The sequence below is a fragment of the Empidonax traillii genome, unplaced genomic scaffold, assembly GCF_003031625.1.
Source record: "Empidonax traillii isolate 1590-97213 ecotype Southwest subspecies unplaced genomic scaffold, ASM303162v1 scaffold168:size1726349, whole genome shotgun sequence".
In the NCBI taxonomy this organism is placed as follows: Eukaryota; Metazoa; Chordata; class Aves; order Passeriformes; family Tyrannidae; genus Empidonax; species Empidonax traillii.
The window spans coordinates 135947-149923 of record NW_020955361.1 but is presented as its reverse complement, the minus strand read 5'-3'; the positions used below and the strand labels follow the sequence as shown (position 1 = coordinate 149923).

The following is a 13977-nucleotide window of genomic DNA, read 5'->3' as shown; positions in this document are numbered from 1 at the left end:
TGAAATATCCTGTGCAAGAAAGGAATAGTTTTGAATTCTCAGCTTCAACAGATGCCCAGCCTATAAACAGAGATGATATTTGCATTCAATTTACATGGTGTGAACTTCAGGGTATGGCCAGAGGTCCTTGGGACCTCCTGGGCTTTCTTCTTGTTTTGCAGGTCTGTGCAGGCTGGGTATGGACCTGCCCAGCATAAGGTCTCTGGTTTGGAGTTAACCCCAGGGTTATTACAGTCTATGGCTGCATGATGAAAAGCAGGAGATGCCTTACAGAGTGGGCAGGAGTTCCCATCACAGCTGAGCCTTTAGCATCCCTACCTGAGACAGAGGGCTGAGGGACACAGGTAAAACCACACCTGTGAAGAGCTCCCTCTCCCTCTCTGACTCCAGAAGGGAGCTCAGGCAGCTGCTGCTGTGGCTTGTTGTATTACATGGGTGATTAGTGGTTTTCAACGTGTAAGAGTTTTTCACCTGCCAGTTTTCATGAACACAGGATGGCCTTAGGCTGCTGAGAAGCTGCCTTCAGCCAAGGACAGACAAACAGGGTAACAGGGTTCCCAGCTTGGCCTGCCTCCCAGATGGAGCTGTGGCTGGAAAGCGCATCATATTCTGGCTATTAAAGGATCCAGGAGTTTTAAGCCCTGAATTTTGTAAGTAATAGGGAAGTTATGTTCCAGAGCCTTTTAATTTAATTACTGATGCACTTCAGGTTGGAAGCAAGTTTCACACACATACACTCACTGTATGTTTGTGTACATGTACCCATACAAATACATGCAGAGCCACAAGCAACTTTTATTTGTTTGTGCGCACAGCTGTCCCTAATAGAATACTTGGAGCATTATATTTTCCACGCATCTAATGAATTTCAGTGAAAAGTATGCCCCTGGGGAGGAGTTACCCCCATGAGAGCTGACTGCCTGTTGTTGCTCAGGCTCCGTGCTAAGCACTGGCTTACAGGTGTTGATTTAACAAACACAGCTGCACTCACAACTTGGAGGGCACCCAAAAGCCCTGCAGTCCCCTCAGACTATGCATAAATACAGTGCTCAATGGCTTGGGGATCTATTGCTCTCCAAGGATCTTGCCCTGTGACTCCAGGAAGGACAAGGCAGACTAAATTCCACTGACTGCCAAGTCTGAAGAAGTCCTATAGGAATAGCAGGACAGCAAATTTGGCAGGTGTCGCAAATGTCTAGGAAGGACACTGACACGAGCAAACAGTGACATTTATTTCCCCGGTACCTCTTTCCATCTTGTGGCTCTCCACCAACCCAGAAATAGTAAAGTTTCTTTTGGAAATCCTATGAAAATTGTTCCATCTAGTTGGGCTGACTGAGATAAAAGGACTGGATGCGCTGGTGAAGGAACACAATGGAGATTGTGGGGAACTTGTCAACAACCAGCTGGGAAGGATACCTATTCCTTATTGACAACAGTCAGCTTCCTGCTTTTGTTTTAGTTTTATTTCCTGCTGAAGTGCCGGCTGTTCACAGGAACAATGGAGCTGGACACAAATCCCATTCGCTAAAATTTTCCTCTATAGGAGTCCCTCAAGGGTTTGTTTTCCATTCTATCCTTCAGAGAGAGACTGCCTGGGAGCCAACCTCCTGCTACCTGCTGTAACCTGGCCCTTTGCTTTTTTGATGGCCCCAACCTAATATTTTGCAAAATGGGTTTAAGTCTCTGAGTGATTTACCATCTTTTCCATAAGAATTTTTGATCCATAGTAAGTTTAGAACAAAGCTGCCAGCAGAAGAATCCCCAAAATAAGTTTATGGATAGGATGCTCAAATAAGATGGGGTGAGTTTGGGTTAGGACTACTTTGTGTTCTATGAAACATACTCAAGGTCCCATTCCCGTTCCACATCAAAATTTGTCTGAGGCTCTTGAGGCTTCAGTCCAAATGCAAGATACCTGGGGGATGATCCCAAGGAATGGAGATCCTTCACTCAGTACTGAACCACCGACTGGGAATCTCAGAAGGCCTTGTTGAACGGAGCTCTGAGCTACCTGGTCTAGTGGGACGTGTCCCTGCCCACAGCAGAGGGGGTGGAACTAGACAATCTTTAAGGTTCCTTCCAACCCTATGATTGTATGATTCAGATGGTAAGAAGAGCTATGCTTGGCTTGCTTAGGGAAAAATCTGTACAGTCCTTTCATTCCTGACAAGTGTCTCTGTGACTTGCGGCTAAAAACTCTTTAGATGACCTTGGTAAAGTGAACACTGCTTTGTGATCCAAGCTTCAGGTCCAGATCAGAGGTATTAAGGGACCTGAATTAAGTAACTGTGTGTGATAGTGTCCAGCACAGTGATTGCCAGTGACACATCAAAGCAAGGGGAACCATGGGGAGACAGAGCACGCTCTGGTGATCGAGGTAACTCCTACACCCCCCAGGGTGAGGGGCTTCACCAGCTTCTCTCAGAACAAACCTCCCAACAAAACAGCATCTGCAGGACAGTGTCACAGCTCCATACCTGAGAGATGGGGGGTTTGGGAGCAGGAGGTGCCGGCCTGCTCGGGGGTGTCCGCCGGGCCACGTCCCTCGGAGGTGCTGGCCCCGTCGGCCGCCCCGCGCCGCAGCTGGAGCTGGAGGAGAGGGCAGATGGCTGCTGCCTGCTTGCTTGGAACCCTGGAGCTTGCTGGGCAGGAGGTTTTGGTGGGATCTCAGGGAAGCCAATCATCTGTGCAGAAGACCCACAAACCCCAAGGGTTAGGTATTTCCACTTCACTTTTTTACGCTGCGATACTTGTAAGGACCCGCATGAGGTCTGTGAGCCACAGTAGAAAATATTGCCTGCTACACTAGCATGTGTTGTTGTGTCTAGTGGACGTTGATTAGGTAGGTTGGGACAATTTGAGATCATGAGTCAAAAATGGGAACCAAGAAAACAGAGTAATTCAAGCCCTACTGTGCTGCTTGCAAATAAACTCCAGGTTTGCCATTTCTACAGTTCTAAGAGGGGGATGTGACAGTAGAGGATCTACCAGGAGAGACGATCAGCCACACAGGCCTGGTCAAAGCCCAGGTCCTGCCCATAAGGAAATCCCTAAAAACAGGTACTACATTCAGCTCCCATTGACTTTCAGCCACATGTGATGTCTGTCTATTTTTTTCTTTAATAAAACCAGCCCCTAACTGCAGTGTGAGAGGGAACCACACCCCACATCTTAGGGCAGCTTCTTCTCTTCCCCAGGAGTTGGAATGTGACCTTGGCCCTACCTTCCTCTGCTGCTGAGGGGTTTTCAGCTTGAAGGCAGGGTTTGCATGCCCAGTTCCAGAGGTGTCACTGACAATAAGAGAAAGAAAAGAGTGTTATTGCCTTGATAAATTTTTCTCCCTTTTTTTTCCTGTATTTTCTATTTTAATTTCACCAAAGTAAAAAAAAAAAAAAAAAAAAAAAAAAAAAAAAAAAAAAAAAANTACCTACCCCTGCCCCAGGCTGGAGCCGTCCTGGAGTTCTGGTGTGTGCAGGAGGCAGTGGGACAGCAGGACTGTTCCCCTGCCAGGCTCTGGATCTGGATGGGACAGGATCAGCTGGCAAAGCCCTTTGGGGTGGCCGGGGCCTTGAAATATCCTGTGCAAGAAAGGAATAGTTTTGAATTCTCAGCTTCAACAGATGCCCAGCCTATAAACAGAGATGATATTTGCATTCAATTTACATGGTGTGAACTTCAGGGTATGGCCAGAGGTCCTTGGGACCTCCTGGGCTTTCTTCTTGTTTTGCAGGTCTGTGCAGGCTGGGTATGGACCTGCCCAGCATAAGGTCTCTGGTTTGGAGTTAACCCCAGGGTTATCACAGTCTATGGCTGCATGATGAAAAGCAGGAGATGCCTTACAGAGTGGGCAGGAGTTCCCATCACAGCTGAGCCTTTAGCATCCCTACCTGAGACAGAGGGCTGAGGAACACAGGTAAAACCACACCTGTGAAGAGCTCCCTCTCCCTCTCTGACTCCAGAAGGGAGCTCAGGCAGCTGCTGCTGTGGCTAGTTGTATTACATGGGTGATTAGTGGTTTTCAACGTGTAAGAGTTTTTCACCTGCCAGTTTTCATGAACACAGGATGGCCTTAGGCTGCTGAGAAGCTGCCTTCAGCCAAGGACAGACAAACAGGGTAACAGGGTTCCCAGCTTGGCCTGCCTCCCAGATGGAGCTGTGGCTGGAAAGCGCATCATATTCTGCCTATTAAAGGATCCAGGAGTTTTAAGCCCTGAATTTTGTAAGTAATAGGGAAGTTATGTTCCAGAGCCTTTTAATTTAATTACTGATGCACTTCAGGTTGGAAGCAAGTTTCACACACATGCACTCACTGTATGTTTGTGTACATGTACCCATACAAATACATGCAGAGCCACAAGCAACTTTTATTTGTTTGTGCGCACAGCTGTCCCTAATAGAATACTTGGAGCATTATATTTTCCACTCATCTAATGAATTTCAGTGAAAAGTATGCCCCTGGGGAGGAGTTACCCCCACGAGAGCTGACTGCCTGTTGTTGCTCAGGCTCCGTGCTAAGCACTGGCTTACAGGTGTTGATTTAACAAACACAGCTGCACTCACAACTTGGAGGGCACCCAAAAGCCCTGCAGTCCCCTCAGACTATGCATAAATACAGTGCTCAATGGCTTGGGGATCTATTGCTCTCCAAGGATCTTGCCCTGTGACTCCAGGAAGGACAAGGCAGACTAAATTCCACTGACTGCCAAGTCTGAAGAAGTCCTATAGGAATAGCAGGACAGCAAATTTGGCAGGTGTCGCAAATGTCTAGGAAGGACACTGACACGAGCAAACAGTGACATTTATTTCCCCTGTACCTCTTTCCATCTTGTGGCTCTCCACCAACCCAGAAATAGTAAAGTTTCTTTTGGAAATCCTATGAAAATTGTTCCATCTAGTTGGGCTGACTGAGATAAAAGGACTGGATGCGCTGGGGAAGGAACACAATGGAGATTGTGGGGAACTTGTCAACAACCAGCTGGGAAGGATACCTATTCCTTATTGACAACAGTCAGCTTCCTGCTTTTGTTTTAGTTTTATTTCCTGCTGAAGTGCCGGCTGTTCACAGGAACAATGGAGCTGGACACAAATCCCATTCGCTAAAATTTTCCTCTATAGGAGTCCCTCAAGGGTTTGTTTTCCTTTCTATCCTTCAGAGAGAGACTGCCTGGGAGCCAAGCTCCTGCTACCTGCTGTAACCTGGCCCTTTGCTTTTTTGATGGCCCCAACCTAATATTTTGCAAAATGGGTTTAAGTCTCTGAGTGATTTACCATCTTTTCCATAAGAATTTTTGATCCATAGTAAGTTTAGAACAAAGCTGCCAGCAGAAGAATCCCCAAAATAAGTTTATGGATAGGATGCTCAAATAGGATGGGGTGAGTTTGGGTTAGGACTACTTTGTGTTCTATGAAACATAGTCAAGGTCCCATTCCTGTTCCACATCAAAATTTGTCTGAGGCTCTTGAGGCTTCAGTCCAAATGCAAGATACCTGGGGGATGATCCCAAGGAATGGAGGTCCTTCACTCAGTACTCAACCACCGACTGGGAATCTCAGAAGGCCTTGTTGAACGGAGCTCTGAGCTACCTGGTCTAGTGGGACGTGTCCCTGCCCACAGCAGAGGGGATGGAACTAGACAATCTTTAAGGTTCCTTCCAACCCTATGATTGTATGATTCAAATGGTAAGAAGAGCTATGCTTGGCTTGCTTAGGGAAAAATCTGTACAGTCCTTTCGTTCCTGACAAGTGTCTCTGTGACTTGCGGCTAAAAACTCTTTAGATGACCTTGGTAAAGTGAACACTGCTTTGTGATCCAAGCTTCAGGTCCAGATCAGAGGTATTAAGGGACCTGAATTAAGTAACTGTGTGTGATAGTGCCCAGGACAGTGATTGCCAGTGACACATCAAAGCAAGGGGAACCACCAGGATGTGTCCCATGGGGAGACAGAGCACGCTCTGGTGATCGAGGTAACTCCTACACCCCCCAGGGTGAGGGGCTTCACCAGCCTCTCTCAGAACAAACCTCCCGACAAAACAGCATCTGCAGGACAGTGTCACAGCTCCATACCTGAGAGATGGGGGGTTTGGGAGCAGGAGGTGCCGGCCTGCTCGGGGGTGTCCGCCGGGCCACGTCCCTCGGAGGTGCTGGCCCCGCCGGCCGCCCCGTGCCGCAGCTGGAGCTGGAGGAGAGGGCAGATGGCTGCTGCCTGCTTGCTTGGAACCCTGGAGCTTGCTGGGCAGGAGGTTTTGGCGGGATCTCAGGGAAGCCAATCACCTGTGCAGAAGACCCACAAACCCCAAGGGTTAGGTATTTCCACTTCACTTTTTTACACTGCGATACTTGTAAGGACCCGCATGAGGTCTGTGAGCCACAGTAGAAAATACTGCCTGCTACACTAGCATGTGTTGTTGTGTCTAGTGGACATTGATTAGGTAGATTGGGACAATTTGAGATCATGAATCAAAAATGGGAACCAAGAAAACAGAGTAATTCAAGCCCTACTGTGCTGCTTGCAAATAAACTCCAGGTTTGCCATTTCTACAGTTCTAAGAGGGGGATGTGACAGCAGAGGATCTACCAGGAGAGACGATCAGCTACACAGGCCTGGTCAAAGCCCAGGTCCTGCCCATAAGGAAATCCCTAAAAACAGGTACTACATTCAGCTCCCATTGACTTTCAGCCACATGTGATGTCTGTCTATTTTTTTCTTTAATAAAACCAGCCCCTAACTGCAGTGTGAGAGGGAACCACACCCCACATCTTAGGGCAGCTGCTTCTCTTCCCCAGGAGTTGGAATGTGACCTTGGCCCTACCTTCCTCTGCTGCTGAGGGGTTTTCAGCTTGAAGGCAGGGTTTGCATGCCCAGTTCCAGAGGTGTCACTGACAGTGAGAGAAAGAAAAGAGTGTTATTGCCTTGATAAATTTTTCTCCCTTTTTTTTCCTGTATTTTCTATTTTAATTTCACCAAAGTAAAAAAAAAAAAAAAAAAAAAAAAAAAAAAAAAAAAAAAAAAAAAAAAAAAAAAAAAAAAAAAAAAAAAAAAAAAAAAAAAAAAAAAAAAAAAAAAAAAAAAAAGAGAGAAGCAAATACTGACTATACCAAGAAACCCATTTCGTTACACTCCTCACAGCCTTTACAATGTCTCTTCTATCCTGGCACTGAAGGTGGGAGGGAGTGCAAGCAGACAAGGCACAGCACTGATAACTCACCTGAACTGTGGTGTCTTCTTTAGGGAGCAGATGGCAAATTTATTCCAGCATTTCAGATAATACAATAAAAACATGATTCCAATGAGAAGGAGAATGGGAGCCAGGACTGCAAGAGTTATCACAACTGCTGAAGAGCCTGAGGGCAAGAGAGCAGAGTTTGTTAAATGAAAATCTCTCTGCTCCCAATCTAACACAGGTCCTTCTGAAGTGGTACCATCACAGAATTGGTCCCACTCACCTTCAGGCGCGGGGGGACCACTGTCCAAGCTTCCTCCTCTCCCCTCCTTGTTGCAAAAGGGGGGGTCCCACCCCTGGTTGCAGTGACAGTTCTTGTTGTTATTGCAGACCTGGAGTAGGAGAATTCAGAGATTTTAGTGCCAGCTACTAAGAAACCTTCAAACTAAAACAAATTAGGCCGTTGCTGAATAAAACACTACAGAAGGAACTCTCATGGGCATAAATAGGGAGTTAAGTGCCTGGAAATTATGGTTTTTTTCAGGGAGTGAAAGTGCCTTTTACTGCCTCAGATATTCTCCCTTTCTCCAAAAGAAAAGGGTTCTTGAGCTGCAGTACCAATAACCTGAATTCAGGAGAAATGCAGCTTTTAGAAACACCTTCTCTTATCTCTAAATGGAGAGATACAAGCCTTCCTTTCACCCAGTGAAGATTTCTCATTGTTTAGGCCAAATAGCTTGAGCCATTCATATCTGTCTTTTCTTTCCATCCCGTGGGGGCACTACAGAGCAATTCGGGAAAAACTGTTCTAAACGCGATTTTTTACTGTGTTTTTCCTTTGGAGAATCTGACACATTTTTTCACTCAATCTAAACTGGGCCCAGAAGATTCCTCTTTAAGATTGCCCCTTCTTGTTTTTCATTCATTGCAATTCATATCCCTCCAGTAGACCTCCTTAAATCATATGTCAGGGGGAAGCTCATGGACCAGAAAATGCATCAAACAGGAAAGGAATGTGCAAATTAATAATCAAGAAGACAAAGTCTGGAGCAAACCTAAACATGGTATCAGAACTGAGCTGAACAACCACCCACAGAAGAGTGGCAGCCCATCCTGCTCCAGCCTGAAATGGAGATGAAAAGGAAGACACTTACTCCATGCCCATGGCACTTCTTGCTACAGCTTTCAAAATCAAAGATGATGGATGTGTTCTGGCAGCGACCCTCAAAGCAAACCTGCAGAGAAAGGATCCAAACACTCAGCATTAGTGAGTTTTGTACCACATTACTGCCTTGTGTTATTTTGTCACTCATGGGGTCCCAGACACCTTGGAAATACAACTAATTCCCTGGGCAGAACAACAGGCCATGAAGGTAACCTGGTTCCCAAGCAAACAGTTAATCCCTAAATCCCACCTAATGTGCATCAGAGGAGTGGGTGCTCTTCTGGCAATAACTTGGCTTACCTATGGCAAGTACCTGAAGGAGCTCTCACATGTCTTGATTTCCAGTTGTGTGTCTCACCTCTAAGCAAGACAACCTCAATCAAATAGCAAATCCCAAATGTAGTCCTGGCCCTGGACTTTATCTGGCAAGGACATAAGGCCTGTGGTGTGTTCTTTTCTCTGAAGCCTCTAAGACATTATTTTTCCAACAAATATAAAAATCTCCTAGAGAGGCATCGGACATGAGAAATTAAAGCCTTGATAACCGAAAAGCACACTCTGCGTGGAAAACTGGTATGCTGAACCCGCCCCCCCCAAGCCATTTCAGGCAGAGCTGTACCTACATGATGGCTCCCACACTTGGTTCCCGTCAGCACCAAGCCAGGATCCAGCATCTCCTTTTCCTCGCTGTCCGACCTGTACACGTGTGTCCCCCGGCACATCTGCGTGTTGACCGTCGTGTCTATGGCCACCGCGTTGGGCTGCAGGGGCTTGGAAGCGTAGCTCTGGCACTGGATCTTCCCACATTTGGCATCTCTGATTTCGGAGAGAGAGAGGCTAAAGTGATTATTTCTGGCTTGCTGGATGTTTTGCGGGCACCAGCTCCACACGTAAATTAAAGCAGCAGTGGTGAGTCATTGTTCGATGAGCAAGAACCGGCCCAAGCAACAATGTCTGATGGGAACTGATGGTACCATCTCACAGTCCCCATGGATGGGGGGTGATGTCCCCATGCCAACCTCAACAAAATCACAGTTAATACTAAGAAATTTTTGTCTCAGATAGAAAGCCACGTTTCATTTACGGTTTTAAAAATCCCCTCTTCTGTTGCTTTGGGGGAAAAAAAAAAAATCAACTCGATGCTTGAAAATGCAAAAGGCAGGAAAATGGTGAACTGAAAGCTTCAGCTTTAAGGGCTTTAAGTTCGACAAGGATGCAGCTGGATTCCCAGGAGGCAGAGGGAGGGGGTGAAACCAGTGCATGGATCAGTGTTATCTACTGGCCCATAACTTTGTAACATATAAAAACATATTCTCCAACGAGCAGGTCTTGGCTGCCACTCTGCTCTGTACCTGATCTCACACTTCCTGTAGTTCCCATAGATGTCCTTCCCACAGTTCCCATAGATGTCTCCAGCAGCATTAACCTTCTCAAAGCAGGCGTCTGGTGCTGGCCACGCTCCTGCAAGGAAGAGACTCCTGTGGCTGATTCCTGAGGAGCCTGGCAGCCCATCTCACCCCAGGCCAACCACTCAGTTGCTCTCTTTCTGGAATGCTTTGAGCATGGGAAATTTTTGCTGCCTTCTCCAAGTGAGTAAGGCAGGAGAAAAGGCTCCCCAGACTTTGCCACCGATAACAGGTGTGGGAGGTGCTACTGCCTTGCACGGGATGAACAACAGTAGAATGCCATACAAGGTTGCCTGTTGCCTTACCAGGCCCCCACAGCTGCACACACTGGTCCCTGTATGTGAGGCACATGCCACTGTAGCAATAGGCCCTTCCTCTGTCGCAGGGAGCCCCATCAATCTGGTAAGAGTTGGGGGGGCAAAAGGGTGACTCGCCAGTGCAGTATTCTGGGAGGTCACAGGGTCCTGACATTTCCCTGCAGAGAGTTCCTGGAGACATCAGCTGAAAAGAGACAATAAGGAAAAAAAAAATGGGAGTTAATGCTTGGCTCCTTTGTGGTGTCTGCACAATGTCTCCCTGTAGATAAGACAGCATCTTGCGTGTGTCACTTCATCCTCCTTGTCTTGGGTTTTTTGAGGTCAGCAGTGACTCATATAACCGTAATTTCATTAACTGGGTGAACTGCGTGGAATCAAATTAATGACTGGATCCCTTCCCTAGGTAGCAGTGAGATCATTCACAGATGCTGCTGGATCTCACGGGGACACTGATCCATCTCGCTCTGCCCTTGGGTAGGATCCAATTTGCCTGGACCACTTCTGACAGACGTTTGTGTAATCTGTTCTCAAAGCCCTCCCTGTTTAGGAAGTTTGTTCCAGTGTTTGCCTGTCATTTCTGCTGGAGACATTCTCCTAATGCATAATGTATGTCTCCCTTGCTCATGAGTTTACTCAGTTCATTCTTCTCCTGTCCACCATGCACATGGAGAACAAAGGGCATACCCAATTACATCTAGGAGGTTGTTCCAAGTCTTTTGTGAAGGGCATGACTCCAGGTGGATTTCCACACGCTCAGGATAGGTCAGTATGAGCAAGCCATCGATGTGCAAACAATAAGACTAAGAGAAATTATTGCCTATGTTCCATTTTTTACTTAATTTGCTGTCAAAGCTTGAGATCTTTGGCTCCAAAATTAGAAACATATTTTAACCAGCCTCTACAAAGAATGCTGGGATTTAAAATTATAGCAGTCACAGATATATACTTCTCTTTGCCAGCATTTCTTCAGCAAACACCTGAGCTAAAGGTGCAGCTAAAGCTGCACCTCAGAAAACAGGGTTTGGAGCCAAGACAGCCTCCAGGCTACACCCCAGAGGAAGTGTTTGCTCCAAGAGCTCTGTCTAGATTTCTTCTGGAGCCAAAGGAGAGAAATATTAACTCTGATTAGCCCCATCCCTAAGTGTCTGGGAGAGGCAGAGTGACTTCATTCCAACAGCATGCACAGCTCATCTAAAGTTATCACAGGAGCAAATTAAATTAGCCAGCCAGAAGAAAGGAACCTCACCAGTTTGACTGCAGTAGTAGCTGTTGTACTTAAAAGATCAAACCAGGAGAGGAGCTAACCTCTACTTGGCTATTTGCTCCCCTTTCCCCTCCAGTTTCCAGCCTCACACTTCTACCCCCATTATTCTCTCTCCCCTTAGGAAAACCCAGAGTTCCCACCTTGCACTGATGACAGCAGCTGCCGTGGGCACATTCAGCACCTGGCTTCAGGGAGCAGGTGCTGGCATCACAGCAGGGGTTGTTGCACTCCTGGAAGACAGGGAGATGCAGCAGAGTTTACAGGGCAGACGTGAGGCTGACACTGATCTGTTCTCATACGTGATGAATTACAAGCAAGCAAAGTACCTTCCTCCCTTCCACGGTGTGCTCATGACACACAGCACTGCACAACCATACCCTCTGATGGACTGCCTAGATACTATTGCTTGTGCTCATTGCACCTGGACAGTCTGGGCTGCTGGTTCCAGCTCCCTTTTCTCTTATTAGTCAAAGGATGGATTTGGAGAAGTGAGATGCAGTGCTAAGAGAAGCCCTGTATTTATCAGGAATGGAGCTGTAGATAATAGGAACTTATATATGAAAGTGTAACATCTGGAAGAATTCTTTCTGGACATCAGGGAGAACTTCTTCTCAGAAAAGGCTATTAAGTATTGGAATGGGCTGCCCAGGGGGAGTGGTAGTGTCACCATCCCTGGAAGTGTTCAAGAAACTACTGGACGTGGAACTCAGTGCTCTGGTCTAGTTGACAGGGTGGTGATCAAAGATTGGACTCAATGAATTTTGAGGTCTTTTCCAGCCTTAATGATCTGTGATCTAAAATCACTTTTTCTTCTCTTTTTTAAATGAACTTTTCATCTTCACCTCTGTTCAGCCCTGGATCACACCATCCCTGAGTTCTGGGTTGCATTGTACTACACACTGTGAAGTTGGACATGATATTGGACCTTGCTTTGCATCTACATGCAGGGAAAAGCTGATTACAGATCCCATAACTGTATTTGCAAAATAAGTAATAAAAACATTGTGTCCCACTAAACCCCAACTGGTTGGATCTGAACAATTGTTACCTCCAACTCTCCACAGTCACACTCCTCCCCATCTTCCAAGTAGCCGTTTCCACATTTTTTTCCACCATACATTTTCTTGGTATCTGGCATATTGGAGAGACACATGCCTCCACCAGACTGCAGATAATTCTCCAGCTCTCTTCTATTGCACTGGTTGAACACCTTGGGGAATGGGTGCCTGAACACAGACAGCAGAGAAAAACATCAAGACAGATCTGAGGAATGATTTAGGGAACGAGAAATGAGCACACAAATCCTGAGAAATGCCAAAGGACAAAATCTATGGAGTTGTGCTAAAGCAGATGGTGATTTCATGTTCCTGAATTACACTTGAAGATAAGGTGAGACTGCACTACAAGACTGTCTAGTAATAGAATGGCCTTAAAAAATTAACTTTATAGAACCAAAATATGCTGAGTTAGATTTGACTTTTGGCAAGCATGGCTGTCATTACCTGATCAGAAATAAGCTATGGCTTATTTCTAACTGCTTGAACAAGCCTTGGAATCCAGCACTCAGCCTGTGAATAACTGCTTGAACCTAACTGCTAAAAATGACATTTAATTTTTCCTTTAATTTAATAATTCTACAGCCTCACTTTGAAGAATGCATTTTCTGTTACATGAATTATTAATTTCTGTTCCTACAATGCCAGAACCTTGCACTCTGTGGATGACCATGCATGGGTATGTGCATGTTGTGTGCCTACTTGCGTGCCACTACATTTTCACTTCTCACATAAATGTTTTTTTCTTACTTAGAGGAAACCATGCACAGAAAAGAAGATATCTGTGGGAAAAAAACCTGTTCCAACCTTCTAAACCCCAAGGAGGAAGGCTTGAGGAAAAGTGGAATAAGGCTTTAATTGAATGGGTTTTTCTGACATTTTTCGTGAGTGAAATATGTTGTTTCCTCTTCCAAAATGAGCTATTAAATCCCCTGTGGGTTTCTAGAGTCACTCTTGCTTCCCTTTCTCTCAAAGCTGACTATTTGTTCCCTTTTAAACACAGGCTCACTGAAACTAAGGAGTATTCTTAAGAAAAGAGAAGAGGACAATTTTCCTTTTTTACCAGTCTAGAGCTCCACTTCTAAATGCTGCCAGGTGCCTGCATTACCTAAGGCCAAGCTCAGGCCTGAAGCCTACCCAGGCAGGAACCAGTTTATTGTGAATTTAGCAAATTGCTTCTGATCCATGATCCAGGGTTTGCCCAGCAGTATTTTCTCTGTAAACACACTGCCTCCAGCAGGCAGCAACAGACTCACCTTCAGTCTGCATTTCTAGTTCTTACTCCAGCAAGGCTCTTGTAACAAAGCCCTTTGCATTTCCCCACGAGACCACGCGAGATGAACTCACCCCGTTGCAGAAGCCATGATGCAGCCTCCATCTGCTGCAGGGGTAGTACAGCAGCCAGCTGAGTCGTGATTCATGCCAAAATTGTGTCCCATCTCGTGGGCAAGGGTAGCAGCAACACCAATGGCATTATCAGAGTGATCCTGTGCAAGGGCAAAGAGGCACGTCAGCATTTTACCTGTGCCTGTCCCGTGCACCTCTGTGCCAGTGGGAGAAGTGGCACTGCTCATTACTACATGTAGAAAATATCTACTGACAGTAC

At 46.2% G+C, this 13977-nt stretch overlaps 1 protein-coding gene across 1 annotated transcript in view; it reads right to left on the bottom strand.

The window, feature by feature from the left end:
* ADAM19 (ADAM metallopeptidase domain 19) overlaps positions 1-13977 on the bottom strand; it is a 38265-nt gene that overhangs the window by 4068 nt on the left and 20220 nt on the right. The window contains exons 11-22 of the mRNA XM_027885595.1: positions 13719-13858; positions 12365-12542; positions 11457-11546; positions 10041-10236; positions 9682-9790; positions 8953-9145; positions 8319-8399; positions 7448-7556; positions 7210-7345; positions 6814-6880; positions 6068-6274; positions 3435-3581 (exon numbers count right to left, since the gene is read on the bottom strand). Coding sequence (XP_027741396.1) covers positions 3435-3581; positions 6068-6274; positions 6814-6880; positions 7210-7345; positions 7448-7556; positions 8319-8399; positions 8953-9145; positions 9682-9790; positions 10041-10236; positions 11457-11546; positions 12365-12542; positions 13719-13858 — 1653 coding nt within the window. The remainder of the gene's footprint in view (positions 1-3434; positions 3582-6067; positions 6275-6813; positions 6881-7209; positions 7346-7447; positions 7557-8318; positions 8400-8952; positions 9146-9681; positions 9791-10040; positions 10237-11456; positions 11547-12364; positions 12543-13718; positions 13859-13977) is intronic.